Genomic DNA, 13,941 nt, shown 5'->3' on the forward strand with positions numbered 1-13,941 from the left:
CTATTTCATCGCCTCAACGAACAAAAAGGGAACCTCAAAGAAAGATCAGAATTTCTATCGGTTATGATAGCCCATAAGTCATTCGATATCTTGAATCTCAGACAGGTGACGTGTTTATAACACATTTTGCTTACTGTCATTTTAATGATGAAATATTCCCAATGTTAGGGGTAGAAAAAAACATATCGAAAAAGGAAATTAAATGATATACATCATCATTGTTACATCTGTATTCAAGAACTAAAAAATGTGAAAAAAATGTCCAGCAAATTGTGCACTTGCAATTTCTTACAATACGTGGTTCTTTAGTTCGATTTCTTGCAGACGAATACCTTGTAGACTCATTGTTAGCCAAAAACCAAAACAATCGATGCAAGGAGGGTTGAGTAGAAGAAATGTTTCGTGAAGATTGAGAAAGAATGAAGTGAGATATGGATTGAGTTGATGATGATTGGGTCGAATAAGTTATGTATTTAATTAAATTATAAATATTATTATATATAAAATTAAAATAAAAAATTTAAATACACTGATGAAAAAAATTAATTTTTAAACAAATTTAAAAAAAATAAAAAAATAAATTACATTCAATCCCTCTCTCTTAATAAACGCTTCTTTCCATCTCGTTTTCCTCATTTTCCCCTATTTTTGGTGTATTTACGAAGCGAGTATAAGGAGAGCAATTTTCAACTCCAGCAATGGTGAAGATGGGCTCTTGGCGGCAGAAGGAGCTCGCATTTCTCGTACTATACGCCGCCGTTTTCTACATCTACCTCGTTCGCCGCTCTCTTCAGCTCTCCCACGGTGCGACTTCTCTTCCACCTCAGCTTGTGTATGCATTGTTTTTTACGAATTTCGTTAACTGTAATGGCAGATCATCACGCCAAACTTTATGGTCTGCGTCACGGCTGGATCGCTGGACGACTTAATGTATGTCAATTTTGCTATACTGGATGTTGTTATTTGAATTGTTCTTGACTAATTTTAGTTCCTGACTGTTTTCTTTTTCTTATTGATTTGAAACAAAGTTTGTGCCTTTTGAACAAGAAGACTATGCGTGACAGCATTCTGATGCTACTTTAATGAACTTAGAGCTAATTTTAGACAAGATTTTTATTTGATTCTGTTGGTATCGGGCACTCGTCAATGTTGTTTTTTCTTTAGATATCTTGATTTCCATTTTTTATTGATTCGTAAGTTATTTGGGATTATAAATTTCTTATGCATTTTTTTTACTTGTGCTTCTCTCCTATTTGTTATATAGGATGTCTCCGATGCCCAATGGAGAAATTTTCGAGGGAATTTACCAATTCTCGTCTTGGTTTTTGGGATTTTCACCTTGGTCGCCAGCATTTTCAGAAGATCATTTTGTTTAGAAGCAAAGGGGATGTCTATTGTTTGGGTTCTGATTTCTTTAGCTTATTTATCGTATCTACATGGAGCCTGGTATGCATTGTCAATATAGGAAAGATATATATGTTTTCTCCTTTTTATCAGCATTTATATATATTAAGATGTGTCATTATGATGTTGTCTCCTTTTTTGCAGCATTATTTTTATCATCGCCATTGCTTCATTTAATTTTCTTATAGTAAAGGTCCGTTTTCTTCTAGCTCTTGATATTTTCTCTGCCATTGTATTGTATTTATGTAAAGTTCTACTGATTTGTAGAATACTGATGATTTATAATTTTCACTTATTCTATATGCTCTTTTTAATGAATCATTAAAAGCATGGCCTATGATTTAGTTATTTAATTTTATTTTTGTGGGATAACAATGTTGTACGTTGCAGAGTTAATATTCTCTAAACTTCACTAAAAAAGAGTTAATTGGACCTGAAAATGTCAAATGAAATAAATAAATTTGGTGACAAAACTTTCTCTGTTTTAGATGCCTTGCTCTTTTTTTATTTTGTTCAAGTCTCAGTCATTTAGGATGGCCACTTTGTGTGTTAACTTCAATAAAGCTTCATGATTTGCGGGTTTCACTTTTTCATTTTGATTGCAGTTTATATTTTTAGGTGAAGCTGCTATTCTTGTGCATGTAATAATAAAACTTCTGATCCACTAATGTTTACCCTTTAAATTCTGCAGATATTTGGAAGGACAAGATATTTCCCATTTGTACTCTGGAGCTTTAACTTATTTTTTCTATTATTCAATCGTGTTTATGAGGGATACCGATTCTCTAGTTTTGGGTAAGGTTTGTTTTCTATATGATCTTTTTGAACTTTAAAAAAATGTGTTGTTTTAAATATTTTTATCCATGATCGTTTCAATTGTTTTTCGTGTTGTAGGGAGTACTGGTCTTACTTGGATAACTTTCGAGGAACGTTCAGATGGCATATCTGCTTTAACTTTGGTAGAAATCTTGTCATTTATTTAGATTACCTTATCTTAATATTTGTTCCACCCATGAATGTTGTTGTTTCCCTTTACCCTGAAGAGATGTTTTCGAATGCTTGAAATGCATACCTTATCATGATTTTAATCTCCTGTATATATAGAGAGAGAGAGAGAAAGAGAGAGAGAGAGAGAAAGAGAGAGAGAGAGTGTCACACTGATTTTTAGATGGCCGCCCCTTTCCTGTCTAGAATGATTTCTTCAATTATTTAACCGGCCTAAAATATGGGCGCATGCTTTCAGGTGTCTTATGGTCCTCACTCTATCACTGATTATTGCAAATTGTTTTTCTCTTGTCTGGCCTTTCTTCACACTCTGTTATATTTTGGCAGTTGTTCTGCGTATGATAAGCTTTGGTTATGACTACCATTGGGCTGAACAGTACAATCGTTTTGATAAAAAGGTATGGAGTAAAGCGTTAACTATCTGTCATTACTTATCCGTAAGGGAAATGCATGAGGTATAGCTTTTTTACTTCTCTGTTGCGCAGAGATGCGGGAATCATTCACACATATTGTCTTCCCCAGTTATATCTTTTGAAAAGCAAAACATAACTTTTTATCCTTTTTTGTTTATTGAATTTGCTCTAATCACATTGAGAGGTGTTTGTTTGAGCACTCAAACTCAGCTCAATTAAAAATTCATAATTTTACTAAACATCAGAGTTCTCAGAAGGGCAAGGGGCACTAAAACAGGCATGGGTTTTGGGGCCTAAGATCTAGACACTAGCTCAGATCTTTCCCTTGTAGTGAGACATACCGTAGAATGATATTTTTGAATTTAGCTATGTTAGGAAAAGTATATCATATATCATCTAATATGAACTTTACATATTATTGAATTATAAAACAAATATTCATTAATATATAAGCAAATATGAAAGTGTATAATATGATTTCATTTAAAACACAAACACAAGGTGCACAAAGAGACAAACTTCATGGCCAAGGTGTACGCTTCACTAAAAAGGTGTGCCTTGAAATGCCAATAGCATTCGTTGGGCCTCCACTGATGAGCTTTTAATAACCATTCTTTACGTTCAAAACCTTCAGTTGGTTGGATTTTTTAAAATTTTCAATCAAATCGTTATCTTACATTTTGAAGTATTATCTAAAACATATTATTTTATTCCATATTTTTTCTGCACCTCTTTTGTCCAATCAACATTTCGAAAAATACTCCAAAATGTTTTTTTTTGTAATTTCTAGTTTAGTTGAGTTGAAAGTCTAATCAAACATCTTTTGTTTTTTTCTCGCTTGGGTTTGTGTCTGAATGGAAAGAAATTAGTAACAAAACTGAAAAGGAAATGCTCTTTACGAGGCGAATAAAAATTGAATGTGTGGTGAGGTTAAACACAGTCCATTTTGACAGATGTATGTGATGTTTTTTCTGTAACAACTGGACTAGATTTGACAGTTATATTGCTTGTACAGTTCTAATTTTATAATCCTAGCACTATTTCCCTATTCCTGCAGATCTTGTGTGGTTACAGTGATATTGACAATGAAAGTGCTTGTTATGTTCCACCTATAAATAGAAGGAACAGAATTAGAAATGAGGAGAATGATAAGTAGCTAATTGTGATTCCAAAAGCAACTTTATTTGAAGGCGGGGAGCTAAAAAAGGGAAAGCGTTGGGGAGCTACGAATGAAAGACTTAAAAGCTGGGGATCTACGATGGAAAACAATGTAACAACAATGGATTTACATTAAATGATAATCAGGACTGTTAAAGGAGCCAACTTCAAACAATTTCTACTCTCTCTTGTCTACCAATTTTTAGACTTGCATTTCTATTGGCTTCCTGCTCTGCCGATTTTCTCTGATCAATGCCCTTTGGAGAACAATGATCATAACTGCCATTTCCTTATAGACCTTCCGCTCTTTAAAAAATGTGGTAAATGTGTTGGTGAAAAAATTCACCTACGTTTGAAACGACCTCAACTTTTTAAATCATAAACTCGAAAATACCAAATAAAATAAACTTAACATTTTCATAAATCATAATAATTTAACATTTGAAATCTCAAGTGCATAAAAATATCCATAAATCATCAACTAACCAAAAATCCTACGTCGACCTTTAAAAAGATCAACTAACCCATAAAATAAAGTATAAAAATGTCTCTAATAAAAACTTTAACATAATCTTTCAAATCTCTTATCTATCAAGCTAGTGCGGAAAATAAAGGTCCCTCGGGAGTGCACTGCCGCACTCGATCCACTCAAGCGTCAGCGCCTCTTCCACTTATCAAATCCTGCATCATCAAACCTAATGAGTCTAATGACTCAGCATGATCTAAACATGAGTAGCAAATAATACATATACAATCACATGCATTGAAAATCATACTTTTATTTAAAATAATCTTTTGAACATAAATAAACCATTTAAAATAATTTTAAGCATAAATAAATCATAAATAGTAAAAATCATTTAATCGTAAATCTTTCAATCCTTTATCATTTTGGGTGAAGTTTGATCCTTGAAAGCGGCTAGCCTTTATTCTTTGGTCGACTGATCAGTTTTCAGCTCCACATGGTCCATGGGGACGGGCACTAGGCTCTGCCGTGGAAATGCAATCGTCAGGGTCCCTCTGGGGCCTTTTCCCATAAACGGGGTCCCTCTGGGGCCTTTTCCCTCACGACATCCCCACAAAATTGTAAATTCACCGTTCCTTCTTAAAACGGATCCCTCACATATCATATATCATTTGTCACAGTCAATTCACACCCCTCAAAATATTTTTCATTTTCTTTAAAAAGTATAAAATATCGTAACTTTTCAAAAATAGCATTTTAACCGTAAAAATTGCACAGCTTTACCATAAATCATAAAATATCATATTTTCATCAAAATCAGCATTTTAAATCATAAAATATCATTTAATATGCATTATGATCCTTCGGGACGCTGCCAAGATTTTACGAAATTCCCAAGTGTAAAATGATCGTTTTGCCCCTAGACGTAAAATTTCTCGATTTTGACTTTTTCTTACTTTTAATGACATGAGCTTATCCCAAATAATTATTTAAGCATAAATCTAGTTTTCATAATTTTATTCCGCTTAAATTCGAGGCTTTCTATTTAATTTTTTAATTAATAATTCGTGAGGCGTTTAATTCTCAAACAAATTCAAAACTTAATATTTTGATCCCAAATTTTAAACATAACATTTTTATTTCCTAAACTACCCTTGTGAGCCATGAACCACCCCCGTGAACCCATGGCTCCAATTTTTATTCTTAAATTCGAAATAATGACCCTTAGCTAAACACACCGAGCCATCTCCCTATTTACTTGAGCCACGCCCGAGCCACCTCGAGCCAAACCCGAGCCAACCCATCTAGGAACCCTACTGACCAACCCTGACCCTTAGAACCTGACCATAGCTCGCGCACAAGCCCAGCAACCGAGCCCTACAATTTGCGCGCAAGCTTCCTTCGAACCTAGGACTCCTAATGAACTAGGACTCTTCTAGTCGAGCCACCACCGAGCCCACCTGACCTTGGACCATGCCCAGACACAACCAAGCCTAGCCCAGACCCTGAACCAGCGCCGCGAGCCACCTGAACCAGGAACAGCAGCCTGCGTGCTCCCTATGTGTTTTCTCACGTCTTGCTCGAGCTGCGTCGAGCCACCCTGCACCAACCCATGACTCAACCCTTGGCCAACCTCCCTTGACCCTACTGGACCAACCCCGAGCCGCCCAGCCCTAGCAGCGAGCCCCCCCTTGGCCGCTGCTGCACTTACACGTGCGTGGAGGAGAGTCCTAGTTCACTAGGACTCTTCCCCAGCCCAAGACTCGAGCCCTAGCCCTCCTAAGATTCTTCCTAGGACCTAACCACGACCAGCCCAGCCACCTAGCCAAGCCCTGCCCAGCCATGCAAGCTAGCCACCCCTTGACTTGAGTGCAAACCCTTACAAAACCCTCGGTCCTCTCCTTAGCCTTTCCTTCGGTTTTCCAGCTTGTGTTTCCCTTTGAATTTGTTCAAGTTTTATTCAAAACTATCCCTAGTTGGCAGCCTATCCCTTGGAATCATAACTTTTTCGAAATCAAGCATTAAATCATTGAAACTTTGAAAATATTTGCCAAAACATTGAACCAATCGTACAAACGTATTTTTCATGCATAAACAATTAAAACACGCATAATATGATTTGAATGATGCTTAAAAGGGTTTAGAAAACGTGCCTTTGCGTTTATATCGCTCGAATATTCACTCGTCGGCGAGGGTGTGAAGTTGGACGACCGGATGACGAAGAACCCTAGCTTTTATTCCCAATTTTTTTTCGAAAATTAGTGTGTGCAAGTGTGTGTTTTTCGACTGCTACAAGGTGAATTATGGGGTGGAAGAAGCCCTAGGCACTTATTTATAATTTTAATCAACATGTTAATGGGCTTGAGTTTTGGGCTTGCAAGCTTAGGAGCAATTGAGCCTACTTTAAATAATTAAATTGGGCTCAATAACACTTATTTAATTAAAACATAAAAGTTTATAAAATTTAGTTTTCAAAAATAATATTTGGATCTTTTAAAAACTCCTTGTTTGTCCAAAATCGACTTCCCGGGAAAAATCGAGCTCGATTCGTAAAATAATTCGAACTCTAATATTTCTAGAAAAATTAAATCATTTTTTAATCATATTAGGAAGTCTTGAAAATATTTAGTGAAAAATAAATATTCTTGTTTTGGTCGTCTCCGGTCTCCTTTCCCCTGTCTATTATCGAATATTCGGGTAAAATCCTCAATTTTATGAAACCATGTTATATAATCATTTAATCATGCAATCATACCTTTAATCATTTAATAAATATCATGCAAGCATTTAAAATCAATTAAATAAAACAATTAAGCAATTTAAATAATCTTGCATGCATGTGGCTTACGTAGGTTTGGTTTTTCGGACGTTACAACGTCCATGCTGTACTCTCTATAGGTTATGAGGAAGTTGCATGGTCTAAAATACGCACTTGGTTGGAAATTCCTCTGTGAGGTCTTTAATCTGATCAGACACCTACAGCAAAATAAGTCAGTATGCCACACCTTAAGGACCAGATGGCAATTTTTGATGGACACATCAGTTGGCTAATGTTTTTAAACTCGTCTACACTTTGCCTTGTACCCTAAATGTCAAGACATGTTAATGAGAGCTGCTTTAGAATCTATAATTGGAAAAAAAACTCAAGTTTCTGGTGATCCAAGTAAGCAGTACATTTTAATTTCCGTGGATTATGCGAGGCATGCTGTATGTATCTTTATACTACTAACTAGGAAAAAAGTGCTTGTCATGTTTCTTGATTCTTCAGAACATTGCTAATTAGTTTAAAATAACTCTGAAATAAATGGCTGACCTGTCACCATGCATAATCTAGTGTGGTGTTAGTTGGTCTGCCTAACAATATTGACCAAGGAAATTGCATACTTCTATTTTCTGGCACCTTTATGATAATGTATTTATTTTTCCATCTGAAGAAGCATATTCAGCATTGCGACCATTGTTCATTGGGCAAGACTTGTTACCTGTTCTTACAGGTAAATTGTCTTAGCAAGAGTTCTTCTTGTAATTAAATAGATATGTTGAGTTACTTCAACCTTTTTTAATGCTTAGATTAGATTCTTTTGGTTGGACTCTAATCTTACATTTTCAGGAACGAAGTGTCACCAATGACAAGTTCTCATTTTCAATATACTTGTGCTACTTGGTGTATGCGCCTCTTTACATAGCTGGTCCAATCATTAGCTTCAATGCATTTGTTTCACAGGTATTTTGAAAAAAGTAATTTTTGTTTCTATTTTGTTATGGAGGGTTGTATTCAGTACAATAGCCTGTATAGAATTTTTAAAATTTTATTATTATATATGATTTTGAATTGTATTATTATTATTTTTTTTCCTTCCATATATTATGAAATGGAATGCTCTATGTTTGTCATTTCCATGAGTGACTTCTCATCTGGATATCAATTTTGGTTTTCCTTGTTGAATGAGGCTTTCACGTTTCAATTTAATCAAATGTCATTATACGGATATGATTTTCTCTCCAATCCTGCTTCATAGAAGAGACTTCAAAAGGAAATTATTATCTTTTTATATGAAACATATCATTAATGGTAAAAAGAGAGTTGAAGGTACAAGTACACTGAACATATCATTATTGACCTGTGGCCAAGTGGTAATGAAGTTCTATCTATTCATATAGTTGTACATGGTTTTTATATTTAATCCAAAAAAAATACCATATCATGTTATTTGCTTATCTTTTACCACAAATGGCATTTCTTGACCTTTAAAACAACATAATTTTCCCTGTGATCAATATCTTATTGTACCATGATTGATGTGACAGGGAAAAAAATATGACTGACTCATTTTTGTGGCAGCTAAATTCTCCCCAGTCAATCTACTCATCTCGTGAAATCGCTTTGTATGGATTTCGCTGGGTTTCTAGTCTTTTCTTGATGGAATCGATATCACATTTCTTTTACTTTAACGCCTTTGCCATTAGGTGAGTCTTGTAAAATCAATGACGCTAACTGCTGTTTGCACTCAGTTATTTAACTTTATCTTTTGAAAATCATTTGACTTCTCTTTTTTTTCTTTTTCTTTTTTTTCTTTTTTGCTTGCAGTGGCATGTGGAAACAATTATCTCCCATGGACATCTTTATCATTGGATATGGGGTAGGTGCTGATATTCTTCTCGACTTTAACCTGACTTATGTTAGGATCAATTTTTTCTGGCACTTCAAAAACAACAAGATGAGTAACAGAATTCTAGTAATGAGTACAGACTGAAGTAGATTGATTCACAGTCCGAGTACTGTCATGCAGACAAAGAAATTATTCCTTTACAACAGGCAATACAATATTCTCTTGCCCTAGCACAAGCTAGCCAAACAGGAAAATAATACTTGTATGCTCCTCCTAACGAACTCCAATCTTGTATATTTCCCTTTTTCCTCTGTCAACCTTTCCTCCTGGCCCAAATAACTCCTTCGAGGCCCAATTTATTCGAGCCCTTACTTTACCACCCTATTCAAAATCAGCCTTGTCCTCAAGGTTGAAGCTATGAATTTGATTTTCTATGGCGCAAGCATCCTTCCAAGTTGCCACTTTTGATGCTCGAAATCTATAAAAGGCCAAAACTTTCCCTCTTTTTTTGTAGCTAGATTCATGAATTCAAGTATAGATTGATGCCAGACTGAACAATCTAAGATTCTAGCCCCTCTCCTATTAAGCCACACTACTTCTTTCATATCACTGTAAGCATAGAGAAAATCACCTGCTTTCTCCAACCCACTGATGCTGTTGGATTGGGAATAAATAGTAGCGACTAAAAATCTTTCATGAAAAGTCTACTCTACTTTTACCATTAATGGTGCACTCTGCTGAAGGATAGTCAAGTGGGTAGATTGGGTCAGGTGGAGGGGTTGGCATGGTGTACTGTTGTTGTAGGAGGTTTTTTGGGTGGTTGGAGGTGCGAATGAGGAAATTGGCAGAGGTAGGAGCTGTACAGTAAATAATAGTTTTTGTCTCTGTTGGATTTACTTCATTCGATATTTATCATTTCCAAAGTTTGAGTAATTTATAGAACAACAGGTTTTCTGTGATATTCGATTTGGTTAGATGATGTATTTAACCAAAATAATTTAAAATATAAAAGGCTATTCATTGTGCACTATATCTGAAGCTCTTGGACTGGTAGTTGTTAGATATAATACTCGCCTAATGATCGGTAGAGTCGTCGATTTTCTGTAGCATTCTTCTGGCTTTTGAAAGTTTAATCATGGTATAATGTTCATAACCTTATGGTATATTGATATTAACAGGTTCTAAACTTCATGTGGTTAAAGTTTTTGCTGATCTGGCGCTACTTCGGATTCTGGTCACTGGTGGGTTTTGACACAATCGCTCATTTTCCTGGTCACGGCAATTTAACAGTTCCATACATGTGGCATGAGAGAGTGCCCTTAACATTAACATATGCGTGTAGATTAATGGCATTGTGGCTCCTGAGAATATGCCAAGGTGTATAAATAACTGCCATAACTTAGAGAGTTTTTGGAAAAATTGGCATGCTTCATTCAACAAATGGCTTGTTAGGTAGCAATCTACTTTCGAGGTTTCATTTATTCTTGGTCTTATCTCTTTAGTCAGGCATATATGACATCTTATTGCGGTGTTAGGTATGTTTATATCCCTCTTGGTGGTGCTCAAAAGAAGATGCTCAACGTTTGGGTCATCTTCACGTTTGTTGCAATATGGCATGATTTAGAGTGGTACTATTTGCTTCTGGGAATTAAGCTGAGTAAATAAAGTTATTTTTACTCTATCACCACATAGTTGCTTATCTAACATCAGTTTGTGTCTATTAAAGGAAACTTATTTCCTGGGCATGGTTGACATGTATATTTTTCATACCAGAAATGCTGGTAAAATCAGTGGCTAAGGGCTTTCAGGTATCTCCATATTTCACTCACATATTTTGTCTCCACACATAGGTAAATTATCTACTTGTCAGTTAAATTTCAATTTGCAAATTTGTTTCGAGTTTTTAGGATATAGAATAGAACGGGTGGGTATTGTACATGATTTAATTGGAGAAAAAACTACCTATATTAGTTATCTGTTGACATGAGGGACCCAAAGCATTGAGAAATTACGGTCCTAGATAGAAAGAAAAATGATTGGGATAGCAAGGCTTTAACTTAAATAACTGTGCCATGAAACTACTGAAGAATTGCATGTAAGAGATGCAAGTAAACTAACTAAGAGACGAAGAAAAATGGACTATTATATGGAAAACAAGGCGGAATCATATCAGAAAATTTCATTTTTATTTTCTATTAGAAAGCGTGTTTCCTAAATAAGGAAACCCTATGTGTGCTGTAATCTTGGAAGACAATTAATTACATATGGGATAGTCGTTATGCAATTTCTGGGCTTTTCTGACATTTTTGAAGGGGATAATTATGTTACAACTCATACAGGACTTACCATTTCTCCCTAGCAAGCAAGTAAATTGATTAAGTAAACAAAGAGAAAATTATGTGCATGCTCATCTTTATGAGTTGGCAACTCATCACAATTGTCACATGGTTTTGTGTCACATTTATTTCAGGTGGAAGGTGCTCTTAGCAGATTTATTTTCCGTGAACTAAGTGCTGTTGCTGGTGCAGTAACTATAACATGTCTCATGGTTTGTCTTCAGCTTATTCATCATTCAGCCAAACAATGCATATTTTATATTTTTAAAATCATCATCCTGGGTATATGAGAGGCATCTAGGAAAATTTGTTCATGTCAGTACAGTGTTGTTACTCTTTCCTAGTCACGTCTAGTCATAATAAATTAATAGTATTTTCCAGAATAAGTCCACCTGTGAATAGAATTTTTTACCATATATGCCTATTCTATCCACCTCTTACGGAATGATTTGTTCTCAACTTTGCGGTGGCAAATTAACTGAACCATGGATCTTGAAAAAAATTATCATATTATAGTTATTTTTGGGATCTTTGCAAAAATTTTACATGAACTTATGGAAGACAGCAATATTTTATGCTTTGAAAGTCGAATGAATATCAGATTAATCAAGTTATTATGACCTTGTTAGCACCTTTGTTGATTATGAACACTCGAAATTCAAATCAGGAGAAAGTTATTTAGATTTTTTCCTGAAGGTGGCTAATCTTGTCGGGTTTGTCATTGGGCCATCGGGCATTAATTGGTTGGTTTCTGGATTCCTCCAGGAAGAAGGTTTGTTTCTCTTACTTCTTGTCTTATAAATGGTATATTACTGATTAAAAACTACAATTTTCTGAGTTTTACAGGACTTGGTACGCTTGGTGGCTTGTTATTTTCATTTTATGTTGGAACCAAGGTGAAGTGGCCCTGAAGATTTTTAACTGAATCCTTAGTTTCTTGATTCTGTTTAATTTGATTTCTAATCTAAACATGCAGCTTATGTTTCACATATCTGATGCTAAGAAACAGAAGAACAGATTAGATGAGACATAAAGGTGCATTCTTGTCCTAAAGTAAATAGTTAAGTACCAATGTGGAATCTACCCTTATGTTAAATCAATACTATGAAGGAGAATGGCTTAATTTCCTTTAGTAGTCGAACTATTTGCTAGAATGGGGACAAGTCTCATTGTCTTTATCGTAAACAGGACTGACACTTCCTAGGAGGCTTAAATATAGAATCTTCCATGAGGTTTGAATAACGATCCTCTGACTCATTAAGGGTATATAAATATGTCTTTACAATGTGTAATTGTAGTTGCCCAACCTCCTCAAGAGGAGCATGTTTAGGCTTATCTCACAGGGTGTTGGTGTGGAAAATAGTATGTTTCTTGTAGTACTCAGTTCACGACATCTACATTGTTTCAGAAACTTGTCATATTATTGGAAAGAAAAGACAATTTTTTGATGACTCGGTTTGGTGACGTCTTTGATGCCTTGGGACCCATTTTATCATTTTTTTTCAATACACTACCAGATGCTGTTAAGCTGCACAAGTTTGCGTTGAAATTTGGTGGCGATAACTGTCAGAATGCACATTCTAATTCCTCGGAAGTAGCTTATTTTGTCCACAAATTGACTGCTTGCTGTTTGGTGTGCTCCTTACTGCTGGAGGATGCTCCTTACTGCTGGAGGATGTCCACAAATTATTTATTTTTATTTTAATATTTTAGGTTGTACTAACATACACATTTGCAGGGGTGTCTCGTCTATTCTATGAAATTTTGTTCTTCTGCCCTTTGTTTCTATTGTAGTTTCAGTTAAGTTAGAGTTCAGTTCTTGGTTTCTTGTTGTTTCCTCTCAAGGCAATTGCAGCTGAACATAAAAGAGGAAAACATGTTTGTGGATCTAAATTATTATTTTTAGGAGTGGGTTTTTTTTTTTCCTTTTTTTTTTCTTATTTGGTTAGGGACATGTTTTTCGATATTATGGTAGTTTTGGTATACATTGATTCAATTTCAATTTCAATTTCAAATTCGTATATAATTCCTAGTCAAATCAAGATCCAATCAACGATATAAAATGGTAGGCCAAGAAGTATCCATGACGATGGTTCGAAAATTGATAGTTTCGGTTGTGGAAATAAAACTGAACCGTTTGGATATGGTTCCGGTTTATGGGGATTTAGGTTTGGATTGAAATTTAACTATTAAAATTTTAAAAACCATAAAAAAAAAAAAAATTTGTATGATTTGTGCAGAAATGAAACTTACTAAAGTTTATAATTTGAAGATTATATTATAAAGTATTCTAAATATTATTTTATTAAAAAAGCAGGATCCTACGTATTTTGAAGTTCTTTCAATATTTGTAATTGTATTATATTTTTTATTTAAGGATTTTTTAACTAAATATCTTTGCCTTATTTATGCTAATGGTTGAATGTTTCTTTGAGTTTATTTTCTACCAAGTAAAATTCACTTGGAATGTAATATAATATGTATTCATATCAAAGTGAAGGGCCAAATTGTAAATTTAAAAAGTGGATTTGCACCAGAAATAGAATTAA

General features: G+C 34.8%; 1 protein-coding gene across 17 annotated transcripts; it reads left to right on the plus strand.

Annotated features, from left to right (window-relative positions):
• The first annotated feature begins 639 nt into the window (after positions 1-639).
• Positions 640-13,169, plus strand: LOC142553929 (membrane-bound O-acyltransferase gup1). Of its 17 annotated transcripts, none has more exons than XR_012822053.1 (21): positions 640-804; positions 875-930; positions 1,265-1,446; positions 1,549-1,597; positions 2,096-2,199; positions 2,299-2,363; positions 2,737-2,807; positions 7,881-7,940; positions 8,057-8,170; positions 8,789-8,913; positions 9,035-9,086; positions 10,235-10,297; positions 10,399-10,508; positions 10,592-10,684; positions 10,783-10,864; positions 11,527-11,604; positions 12,089-12,164; positions 12,239-12,288; positions 12,369-12,452; positions 12,581-12,655; positions 12,910-13,169. XR_012822053.1 is itself a non-coding variant. In XM_075664488.1 (21 exons), the coding sequence occupies exons 1-19, from the start codon at positions 699-701 to the stop codon at positions 12,423-12,425; spliced, it is 1,593 nt and encodes a 530-aa protein (XP_075520603.1). In that variant the 5' UTR covers positions 640-698; the 3' UTR covers positions 12,426-12,427; positions 12,581-12,624; positions 12,801-13,169. The 17 variants fall into 17 exon arrangements, 8 of the variants coding, with proteins under 8 accessions (XP_075520603.1, XP_075520604.1, XP_075520600.1 ...); XR_012822047.1 differs by having other exon boundaries at positions 12,581-12,624; positions 12,801-13,169; XR_012822049.1 differs by having other exon boundaries at positions 12,581-12,624.
• Positions 13,170-13,941: the final 772 nt, after the last annotated feature.

This window comes from Primulina tabacum, chromosome 8, assembly GCF_025594145.1.
Source record: "Primulina tabacum isolate GXHZ01 chromosome 8, ASM2559414v2, whole genome shotgun sequence".
NCBI lineage: Eukaryota > Viridiplantae > Streptophyta > Magnoliopsida > Lamiales > Gesneriaceae > Primulina > Primulina tabacum.